General features: G+C 26.6%; 1 protein-coding gene across 1 annotated transcript; it reads left to right on the top strand.

The window, feature by feature from the left end:
- Positions 1-2,222: 2,222 nt before the first annotated feature.
- On the top strand, positions 2,223-3,500 carry LOC136075760 (uncharacterized). Its single transcript, XM_065789197.1, has 3 exons — positions 2,223-2,284; positions 2,339-2,628; positions 2,683-3,500. The coding sequence occupies exons 1-3, from the start codon at positions 2,223-2,225 to the stop codon at positions 3,498-3,500; spliced, it is 1,170 nt and encodes a 389-aa protein (XP_065645269.1).
- The last annotated feature ends 9,574 nt before the right edge of the window (positions 3,501-13,074 follow it).

Raw genomic sequence — 13,074 nt, 5'->3', positions numbered from 1 at the left:
AACAAAATTAGTGAAATTCAGAAAGAAATAGAGATTGAGAGAGAAAAAAGAATAAAATTAAGTAAAATCATAGAGCTGTAAAAATAATATCTGCAGTTGATGGTGTACTGGTAACATCTAGTATGATACTTGGAGCTACTGGATTTGGCTTTTTAACAACAATAATTGCAGCTCCAGCAGTTATTGCATTTGAGGGTGTAGCATTAGGAGCAGGTATGTTATCAATAATAGGTGGGCAAGTATATAAAAAGTTAAATTTAAAAGCAGAAAAGCATGAAAAAATTAAAGTACTTGCTGATTCAAAGCTAAATACATTAAGTGATTCTATTTCTAAAGCTTTAGTGGATGGACATATAGATGACAAAGAATTTGAGTTAATACTTGGTGAACTTGAAAAATTTAAAGTTATGCTCGATCAAATTAGATCTAAAACTAAAAAAGAAATTGATGAGCAAACTAAAGAATCATTAATTAAACAACGAAGAGACGAAGTTATAGATATACTCCAAAAAAGGTTTAATAAATCAGAGGGATTCACTAAATTCAGTAAAATGGATGAAAAAAATTAAAATAACTTAACATTTTTATTATCTTGTTAATAAATATGTTTTACCCATTCTTGAAAAACACAACAAATACTTTTATGTTGTGTTTTATGTTTTTTTATTTTTTATAGATAAAAATGTCATTTTTAAAGATTACAGATTTTTCTCCTGAACAGAGAGATCAAATGGTTAAAGATTATATAGATAATGTTAAAATAATAAAGAATAATGCTCTTAATGATAAGTTAGGGGACTATAATTTACAGCCAGAGTTGACAAAGTTGTACAACCCATTAATAAGTCCACTTATTGAGAGTCAATCTGGAATAAATAAAAATATAACTAAATTGCAAGATCAATTACTTACTTTGCATGGTGCGATAAAAGTGCCGAATCCACTTGAATTAACTGATAATTCAAAATTCATGAATTTAGGTAAAATTGCAACGGATCGTCTTAGATTATATACATCAAGCAAAAAGTCTACAGATCCTGTATTTGGTATACATTCTAAAGATGGTGACATATATATTGGAAAAAAAATAATAACAATAGATGATAACGATATAACTATTGATGGAAAGAAATATACTGGTACAAAAGGTCTTTGGGAATTGGTAACAAAATTTAATTCTGATAATAGAATGTATAGTGAAGACGATCTTAAAAATTATAGAGATATCTTAATACAAACAGATGCTATTATTACAAATAGTGGTAAACTAAAGTCATCTAGAAGTGTAAAATATAATGAAATAATATCTCCTATTTGGAGAGATATAAAGTTAGGATCTGTAGAATCAAGAAGAAAGCTAGAGTATGATACAAAAGGAAATGGAATTGGAAAGACAAGAATACAAACTATAATACTTCCTAGCGATCCTATTGAACTAACTAAAATGCTTGAATTAAGTATTAATGCATGGAAAGCAGGTAACAATTCATCAAGAAATGAAGCTGTTGCAATTTGTGATGAATTATTAAGACAAGGTGAATTGACAAGTGATCAATGTATTGCAATAAATAAAAATCATTTATCAATATGAGTTATAAAAATCAAAGATCCTTCGGTCCAGGGAAAATTCTTTGAATTTTCCAAGATTTTTCACGGGATTCTAAAAGAATAATAAAAAAAATATTTAGTAAATAAAAATGATAGTTATTCATAATAAAGGATATAATAAAAAGTATGTTATTGGAGGAAGTATATTTGATACTATAAGAGAAATGTTTAGACGAGCAGCAACGTCAAATGTAACAAAAGTATCATCAGCTATGATAAAAAAGTTAACAGCTACTGATTTAGGAAAAACTGCAGTAAATGCTGCTAAATCAGCAGGAAAAGAGCTATCATTATCAGCAATAGAAGCTGCTAAAAATGCTGCAATTGATAAAGGAAAAAAAATAATTAATAAAGCTGAATCTAAAGTAAGTTCACTTGACAATAAAAGTAAAGAAATATTATCAAATTTAGCTAGTCCTAAAATGAAAAATGAATTGTTCACAAATATAAGTAACTTAATAAATGGATCTTCAATAAATAAAGCAAAAAGAGATGTTATGAGAGTAGAAGATGTAGTTAAATTAGGACGAGGAATTAGGTCAATAAGGGTAAATTAAAAAAAAAATTTTTTTCAAGTATAATAGTTTAAATTTTTTTTTTATTGTCTATAAAAAATGACAGATATTTATGATTTATATGAAGAGCCAATTATAGATGAAAGAACTGAAAAATATCAGTAACATGCATATAATCCATTAGTTGGATCAAATCTAAATTATGGGGAAATAAGAATTGCAATTGATCAAACTGGTTTCTGTACACTTCCATCTAAATCTTTTATTGTAGTTGAAGGAAGACTTCTAAAAAGTGATGGTATTGCTTATTCTGCTGCAGATTTGATAACTCTAACAAATAATGGTATTATGCACTTATTTGATAGGATAACTCATCAATTGTCAGGTAATGAGGTAGAATCAGTTGCACAACCAGGTAGAGCAACAACAATGTTAAGACTTTTAAACTATCCAAATACAATTCAAACATCAAAAGGATTAAGTGAATTATGGTTTAAAGATACAAGTACAGCTGCAGCAAATACTAATATTGGATTTGCAGCAAGACAAGCATGAATAGTTCAAAATCCAACTACAGCTGGAAAATTTTCAATTCGTATACCTTTAAAACATATTTTTGGATTCTGTGATGATTATAATAAAGTTATTTATGGACTTACTCAAACATTTGTTCTTTATAGATCAAGTGACAATAATGCAATATTTAGAGCTAATACTGCAGCTGCTGGAAAAGTTGATGTTCAAAAAATAACATATTATATTCCGCATGTAGAGCCATCATTTGCACAGATGGATATTCTTTTAAAAGGTATTGTGTCAAGACAAAATATTAAAGCAGCCTTTAGAGATCGAAGATTTAATAGTATAGCAGTTCCACAAACTACATCATTTTCGTGGGATCTTGGTGCAAGACCTTCTTCTGAAGTGCCAAGATATGTCATTGTAAGATTTCAAACAAATAAAGATGGTGACCAAACAACAAATCCCTCAATATTCGATCATTGTGACTTGAAAAATATGCAAGTTGAAGTTAGTTCTAGTTATTATCCTGAGGTTCTCTATGACTTTTCAATTCCTAATAACGAGTTTTCACTAGCTTATGGTGAAGCATCTGAATTTAGTGAAAAATATTATGGAATGAATGATTTGATTACAAGTTGTAACATATTACCTAATGAATATAGAGATTTATATCCTCTTATGGTTTTTGATATTAGTAAACAAAGAGGAAGTTTAAATGATTCAACAATAAGGATAAAAGTTAATGCATCATTTAACACAGCACCTCCTGCAAATACTGTAGCATATGCTCTAATAAAATTAGATAAAATATTGAGATTTAAATCAGAAGTAAATTTTCTAATTATTAAATTTTAAAAAATGATATAAATAATATTTTTTCTTTATATAATAAAAATGTGTTATACAAGGAAAGCTTTGCAAAATTTATTAAAAGAAAATAACATTTCACAAACATCTAAAAATTATGTAACATTATTAATGCTTGCTATAGATAATGGCATTGGAAGACCTAAAAAACATATAGTAAAAGAAGTTCGTGAGAGAAAACCAGTTGGAAGGCCTAGATTAAATAAAGTAAAAGAAGAAAAAGAAAAAAAAGAAATAGATCCAAAATATGAAAGATTAAGAACAATTAGGAAAGAACCAGTCACTATTAAACTCACAAACATAGAAACAGGAGAAGAAATAATATATAAATCGTTATATAATGCTATGAAAGAAACTGGACATGGATTTTGTTGTTTTGAATTACGTGATGGTAAGATTGATAATGGATATAAGATTGAAGTACTTAATTCTAAAAAATTAAAAAAAATGTAATTTTATTTAATATGATAAACTCATATTAAATATTGATAAGAAAAAAAATTTTTGAAAAAAAACGATGCTATAATGATGTTGTAGAATGGATTAAACCATATGTACCAGATCCGATTAGGAAAAAAGTAGAAGATACAGGATCTGAGATTAAAAGAAAAATAGAATCAATAAAATCTCTAGTTTACTCTACAATATACAAAAATCCTTTGAACCCAAGCAAAGTGGAATTTAAATTGACACAATCAGCTGTTAAGAGTGTGACAAAACAATATTCAGCTAAAGGTATAAAAGGATATGATCTTGAATCTTTTATGAATGTTGCTAAAAATAGTGCAATTAAAGTACTAAATGAAAATAGAGAATCAAAAGTTAATATAGTTGTCACTTGTAAAATGGAAAAAACTAGTATTTTTACAGGAGATGCTATAACTGCAACTCCTAGATTTGCAACGAATGGTACTGTTATATTAGAATCTACAAATTTAGATGAAATTTATGAAACATCAAAGTCTAAAATTTTAGAAACTTTTTCAATGTTTCAACAGTTAGGATCAAATTGGATATTTGTTTCTATTAAAAAAATGGATATAAATATTATAGAGTATAATCCACTTAAAGCAAAATCTTATATTCCACTTGATAAAAAATTAGCAGTTAAAAAAGCAATCATTAATATACAAAATGAAGATAATCAATGCTTTAAGTCGTGTATTGCAAGAGCATTAAATCCAACAGATAATAATCCTCAAAGAATAGATAAAGATCTTATAACTCAAGCTGAAAAAATAAATTGGGATAAAATAGAATTTCCAGTTTCATTAAAACAAATTACACAATTTGAGAAAAATAATCAAGATATAAGTGCGAATGTATATGGATACGAGAATTCATCAGTTTATCCTTTACGTATTTCAAAGAATAATAGACAACATTTAATAGATCTATTGTTAATATCTGATGGTGAAAACAACCATTACTGCTTAATAAATAATTTAAGTAGATTACTTTCATCACAAACATCAAAAAGAAAGGGTGCAATTCACTATTGTAGAAATTGTTTATTAGGATTTATTTCTTAAGAATCATTATCTAAGCATAAATTGTATTGTGATACACATGATTCAGTTCGTATTGAACTTCCAAAACCAGGTTCAACAATGTATTTTAAACATTATTTTAAATCAATGAGAGGACCATTTGTCATATATGCAGACTTTGAAAGTTTTATTAAACCTATCAATACTTGTAATCCAAATCCAAATGAATCCTATACGAAGCAGTATCAAAAACATATACCAAGTTCATTCTGTTACTATATTAAATGTTTCGATGAAAGTGTTTACAAAAGCAGTCCAGTTTCATATACTGCATATAGTGAAGATGAAGATATTGCGCAAATATTTGTTGACAAGTTACAAGAAGATATCTTAGAAATTTGTAATGAAGTAAATTTTAATAAGCCTATGATATTTACAAGTAAAAATAAGAAAGACTTTAAAGCAGCAATAAAGTGTCATATTTGTGAAGAAGATTTAGGAGAAGACAGAGTGCGAGATCATTGCCATTTAACTGGAAAACACAGAGGTGCTGGTCACAGAGATTGTAATTTGAAATATAGAATTCCAGAGTTCTTCCCAGTACTATTTCATAAATTATCTGGTTATGATAGTCACTTGTTCATAAAGAAATTATCAGGAGGTAAATTAAGCTGTATACCTAACAACAAAGAAAAATATATCAGCTTTTCTAGAGAGATTAAAGTTGGAGAGTTTATTAATAAAGAGGGGAAAACTATTGATATTAAGCGAGAGATTCGTTTCTTAGACAGTTATAGATTTATGCCATCTAGTTTAGATGCTGTATCAAAAAATTTATCAAAAGAACAATGTAAAAATATCGGAAAATTGTATACAGGTACGCAACTAGATTTATTACTCAAAAAAGGTATATACCCTCATGATTGGGTTGATTCTATTGATAAATTTAATGAATCACAACTACCTCCAAAAGAATTGTTCTTTTCTAAATTGAATAATGAAGGAATTAATGATGATGCTTACTTACATGCACTAACTGTATGGGAGGAATTTAATTGTAAATCTTTTAGAGATTATCACAACTTATATAATGTTTCAGATGTACTTTTTCTAGTTGATGTCTTTGAAAATTTTAGAGATGTTTGCATGAAAAATTATAAGTTAGATCCAGCTAGGTATTATACATCACCAGGATTAGCTTGGGATGCTGCATTGAGAAAAACAAAAGTAAAGTTAGAACTATTGAGTGATTATGATATGATACTAATGATACAAAAAGGAATAAGAGGTGGAATCAGTACAATATCAAATAGATTAGGAAAATCTAATAATAAGTATATGGATAATTATGATGAAACTAAACCATGCAATTTATCCAATATCTAGATGCTAATAATCTATATGGATGGGCTATGAGTAAACCACTTCCTACACATGGATTTAAATGGATGGATGAAGATGAATTGGAAAATTGGAAATCAGTTCCATGTATACTTGAAGTTGATTTAGATTATCCAGATCATCTTCATGATGAGCATAACGACTATCAACTTGCTCCTAAAAGAGTAAAAGTTGGTAAAGTTGTAAAATTAATTCCAAACTTGAATAATAAGAAAAATTATGTGATACATTATACAAATCTTAAATTATATGAAAGATTAGGACTAAAGATAACAAAAATTCATAGAGGAATAAAATTTGAAGAAAGTGCATGGTTAAGCGAATATATTGAACTTAATACTAATCTAAGGACTAAAGCAACAAATGAATTTGAAAAAGATTTCTTTAAACTCATGAACAATTCAGTCTTTGGAAAAACAATGGAAAACATTGAAAACAGAGTTGATGTAAGATTAATTACAAACAGAGATGAAGCTGTTAAAATAGCATCAAGACCAAACTGCGAAAGTAGGACGATATTTGATGAAAATTTAATAGCGATTCACATGAAAAGAACCAAATTAATGTATAACAAACCGATTTACTTAGGTATGTGTATATTAGATTTGAGCAAAACTCTAATGTATGAATTTCATTACGATTACATAAAGAAAAAATATTCTAATAAGACAAAACTATTATTCACAGATACAGATTCATTAGCATACGAAATAAAAACAGAGGATCTTTATGAAGATTTAAAAAATGGATTTAAAGTTGGATTAAATAAGAAAGTACTTGGAATGTTCAAAGATGAAGCAGCAGGAAAACAAATTGAAGAATTTGTAGGATTAAGATCCAAGTTGTATTCATACAAGATTAACGGAAAAGAAAACAAAAAATGTAAAGGAGTAAAAAAGAATGTTGTTAAGAAATACATAACACACAGCGATTATAAAGATTGTTTACTTAATAGAAAAGAACACATTAGGAAAATGAATATTATAAGATCACATGCACATGAAGTTTTTACAGAAGAGATTAACAAAGTAGCATTAAGTTCAGAAGATGATAAAAGAGTCATATTAGGAGATGGAATTCACACATTAGCATATGGACACTATAATCTCATTAATAGGCCAAATATCGTATCCATAACAGTTAGGCAAAAGGCAACAAATTATTTTAAAAAACTTTTTATATAAAGAAAAAAAATTAAAAAAATTGAATGAAAATAAATATTTTTTTCTATATATAAAAATGGATATGGATAACAAGAAATACTATAATGAATATTATGATAAAAATAAATACTTTAATGTACATGGTGATATATCTGAATATGAAGAAATAAATAATGATTCGTGTCTCTATTATAGTTATAATAAGACAACTCAAATTTTAGAATTACGAATAAATTATGGTAATATAAAATTTGAACAATGTTATTGTTTAAAAAATAATGTTAATAAATTAGATTTTTCTTACAAAATATTAAAACAAATCAAGAGTCATATAAATTTACATTTACCTGAACTAAAAGAATTTTTCATTTCACCTGACTATTTAGATTTACTTATTAGTTTATATGGAAGAGAATATTCTTTAAATGTATTCCTTAATGAACCAGAAAATGAAATTGAACGTGAAGTTATAAAAATTTGGAATAAATAATATTTTTTCTATATAAATAATGGTTATGAAAACTTCCCGGGAACTAAAATTTAAATCTTTATGCACTAATGATAAAATTGTAATAGCTATTAATAATTCTGATATAGATTTATTAGATGAAGCAATAGAAGAAGCAAAAAATTTATACGAGAATGAATATGTTGAAGATGACGTAACTATTGACGTCTTATGCATCGAAAACATTGACGAATTTAATTCAATTGATAATTATTGTAATAATGTCATAAATATAATAAAGTTAAGTAAATGAAAATTTAATAAAACATGAGTATTGTTTTATTAAATAACAAAATAATAACACAATTTGACAAGGATAATAAAGAGTTTGAAGGATATTTAAACATTTTAAATGAAAATTTAAAAGATAAAAATTTATTTTCAGTTGAAGGTGTTAAAACCCTCTTAGATAAAAAAGAGGACCTTGAAAACAAAATATTAGAAAAAAAATCATTTATAACTAAAACCAATTGTATTATTGAAAAATTTAATGAAATTCTACAAACAGCCATTCCATTCCATGAAAAAGAAAAATTTAACGCTGAAAAAGCAAAGCTTCAAGAAGAATATTTAAAATTTGCAAATGAAGTAATTTTTTTACGTAAATGGCCAGATTTGAAGATTAATCCAGTTGTTGAACAAATTATAAAATGCAATCAATGTCAAAATGATGATTTTTTAAAGTTTGAAATTGATGATAGTGATAAAAAATTTTGCATTGTGTGTTCATCCCAACAAGATATACTTGAAAATGATATGACTTATAGAGATTATGAAAGAACTAATATTTCTACTAAATTTATATATTCAAGAATAATCCATTTTCAAGAATGCATCAAACAATACAATGGAAAGCAAAATTGTAAAATTCCAAAAGAAGTATTTACAAATTTAAAACAAAAATTTAAAGCATATAACCTTTTAATTGACTCGAAAATAAAAAATGTTAAATATTCAAAAATTACAAAAGAACATATTTTTATTTTTTTAAAACAATTAGGGTATACTAATCATTATGAAAATGCCAATTATATTTATTATGTATTACATGGAAAAAGGATTGATGATATTGGATATTTAGAAGAACAACTGTTAAAAGATTTTAAAGAATTGTCAACTCTATATGATTCAATTTATGGTAAAGATAAACCTAAAGAAATTAAAAGGAAAACTTTTATGAATGTCCAATATATTTTATTTCATTTGCTTAAAAATAGGGGTCATAATTGTAAACTTGAAGATTTTTCAGTATTAAAAACTATTGAAAGGAAAAAATTTCACGATGAAAAATGTTCACATTTATTTAGTATTTTAGGATGGAATTTCACTCCAACATTTTGATTAAAATAAAAAAAAGTATCCTTTTAAAATAAATGGATAATTTTAAAAAGAAATGTATTAACGATTATGAAACTGGCACTTCACAATTGACCAGCAATTGTATTGAAGACATTAACAATTTTAATTCAATTTAAAATTATTGAAATAATATAATAAAATTAAGTAAATAAAGTTATAAATTACAAAAAAAATTTATAACTTACAATAAAAAAAAATATTTTTTTTTTTTATATAAAATAAGAATGCAGGTGAAACGAAGATATAAATTAAAAACTTTATTGAATAGAAAAAATGGTAAAATAACAGTTTTAACAAAATATGCTGATAAATTAACACTTTAAACGAGAACAAAGGATCTAATAAACGCAGTAAAAAAATATTACAAATTTTACAATGCAGAATGTATTGACAATGTAGAATTTAATATCATCTACAGCCAAAAAATTGATAAATATGATCCTTATAAAGGCTACTACAACTTCGTTGAAATCTATATATGAAAAAAAAAATCTAATAATTTTTCATATATAAAATGAACAAATTTATAAATGTTGAAGGAATAATTCTACCAAATGAACCACTTACAAATTTTCAATTGATAGAAGCAGCAAAAAAACTAAAAATAAAAAATTTTAGAGGTGTATTTGTAAGAGACCAATTACCGAAAAATATGAAAAAAAAAGAATGTGAAATATTAAATACAGGAGATTCTAGTACAAACGCATTTCATTGGATTTGCTGGTATAAAGATGGTGATAAAAAATACACTTTTTACTCTTATGCACAACCTCGACCTGCTAAACTTGTTGATTATTTTAAAAATCAGGGCTATTATAATAGTGAAAGAGTTCAATTTGGAGACACCTCATTCTGTGGACACTTGTGTCTTTACGTTTTAATAAAATTAGATGAAGGATATAATTTTCAAGATATTATTAATAAGTTGAATTAAAAAATCTTACATATAAAAAAATGTCTGTTGATATATTCGGAAGAACAACAAATAGTTCAAATTCACAAACAATTGTTAGCGGATTAACAATGTCTTAAGCTAATAACACATTTCTTAGAAGAGATGGATTGAGTAATATGACTGCTAAAATTGATATGAATGGTAACACAATAGAAAATCTACCAAATCCTATACTACCAAATGATGTTGCTACAAAAGATTACGTCGATCATATAGTACCTGCTTCTCATATTGTAAAAATAGTACCTGATTCAAGTTTAACATGTCTTGGATCAAAAAACAATCTCTTCCACCAAGTTCAGGTGACGAGGGAACAGTTTTATATAATATAACATTTAACAATAATAGCAGTGGTATTCTAAGAAAACTATGGCTAGCATTAAATAAAACAGTTTCTACTGCACCAAGTGTTGCAGGTAACGTATTTATTAAAATATACGCAGATGGTAAACTTCGTATAGGAAATCATGCTTATACTACAATTAATGTTGGAATGGATACTATTGGCCTAGCTTGTAGTTTTTAGTGTTCTCCACTTGGTGGGCCATTTTATACTAACTCTTTGCAAGGATGTAATATGCACAATCCTACTCAATTTGGAGGATATTTTACATTTGATATGCCATTTAAACAAACTTTAAAAATTGAACTTTATAACATTACTGGAGCTATTGTCGAATATTGGAGACAACCTTTTGTTACTAGAAATCCATCATTACCACCTTACATCTCAGATCTTAGTTTACGATCTGATGTATTTAGATATACGAATACATCTTATGGTAATGAATATATTTTATTAGAAACTGCAGGATATGGTAGAGGAATCTATCTAAAATATATTAGAATGCATGTTATTGGCGTATCTGGAGCTTGGTGGGAATCAAGAGTACGAATGTATGATGGTAGCATTCCTCCTAAACATACTAACAATGCTATAACACCTTGGACTCCATATAATTATGGTAATTATTCAATATCTGGTGGATATGTAGATGCAAATAATCAGTCTAGTACTAGTATATGTATATTCATGTCATCTGGATTAGAAGATTTTTATCTCACCTCATGGAATAGTGCTAATATTTATTCATTTAATAATGAAGAATCTGGACTATTAGCTCAATTAGACACTAATGGTGTTACAGCACCTTCAATTGCATCTACAACTACTATCTCATTTTATAGACATTTTAAAGATTCAATGCCTGCTGCTGGAGCTGGAAGAAGATTAGTAGTTACATTAAACTCTGGAGATGCACAAGTATCACAATCTGGAAGTTTTCATGTCATTGGTGTAGCTTACTATTACAGTTAAGTTCTCTTAAACAAAAAAAATATTTTTTTTGAAAAATGATATAAATAATTTTCTTGCGTATATAAAATGGAAATGAAAAATGCTAATGAAATATTTATAACTCCTGAAAAATTAAACATTGAAAATTTATTTGTAAAAAAAGTATTTAAAGCTGACAAACCTGCTCCATATCAAAAATTACATCTTGCATATAGATATCCTAATGGAAATAATAGACCTGTTTTAATAAAAACATTACCTTTTTTTTCATATGGTGTTTGTGAAAATAAAGATATGAAAACTAATGAACTTAATGGCTATTCACTTTCTTCAGTATGTTTTGATGAAAAAGAAGGTATAACTGAAAAACAAGAAAAGTTTATTGAAATGATCAAATCTATTGAAGAATTTTGTAGAGAACAAATTGAAATTTATAAAGCTGAAATAAGAAAAGGTGGACGAAAATCTTAACTTAATAGTTCAAATTTAAAAATTTTAAGATATAATACAGATAAACCTAATGCGCCTCCGGTAATATATGGAAAATTATTTACAGAAAAGAAAAAAGATTTAAGAATATCTTCACTATTTTATCGTAAAAATAACAAATCACTTGCTGAAACTTCAGGTCATGATTATATAAATCAAAGATGTAAAGTCGTTGGATGTTTAAAAATTGTAGGTATTTTTATAGGTTCAATGATAGAATCAATACAAATTAAATTATCAGAAGTAGTTGTTCTAAAAAAGATTTCTAATCTTACTAGCATTATGACAGATTTTGATAAAATTTTATAAAAAATTTGATTTTGATAATTATTTATAGATTGAATTGACCCAAAAATAAAAAAAAGATCAAAATTGATAAGAAAAAAATTGAATTTTATCAAAACTATGTAAATTACAATTTGAATTGAACCTGAAATAATATGAAAAAATGTGGATAGTAAAATGGTGGAAACCAAAGGGTGCAAGAACTCTCATTCTATACTACTAATAGCTACACAAAATAATTAATGACAATAAATATTTATCATTTCCTGTTTTAAAAAACTAAAGTAAAACAAATAAAATTTATAAGTAAGTTTTTATGCATCTAAAAGTTAAAAACAAATCTGCATGGCTGCATCAGCTGGCAACCAAGTGCTTGGCAGGCTCAAGAAGGCTTTTCGAGGTCGAAGTTCTGCAGTATGGCGCACACTGTATTTTTCGTACGTTCGCACGCATTTACAATTTTGCAGTACAAGTCATTGTTTTTAGCTCAAGACATAGCCAAACTCGAGCAAGCCACAAAACATATTGCCACCTTAGAACATCTTCCGTATACTCAGAGACGTCTAAGCCTTAACCAGAAAACACTAACTGAACGATGAGTAAAAGAAGACCTTA

The sequence above is a fragment of the Hydra vulgaris genome, chromosome 02 (assembly GCF_038396675.1).
Source record: "Hydra vulgaris chromosome 02, alternate assembly HydraT2T_AEP".
Lineage (NCBI taxonomy): Eukaryota > Metazoa > Cnidaria > Hydrozoa > Anthoathecata > Hydridae > Hydra > Hydra vulgaris.
This window is presented reverse-complemented; position numbering and strand designations above follow the sequence as displayed.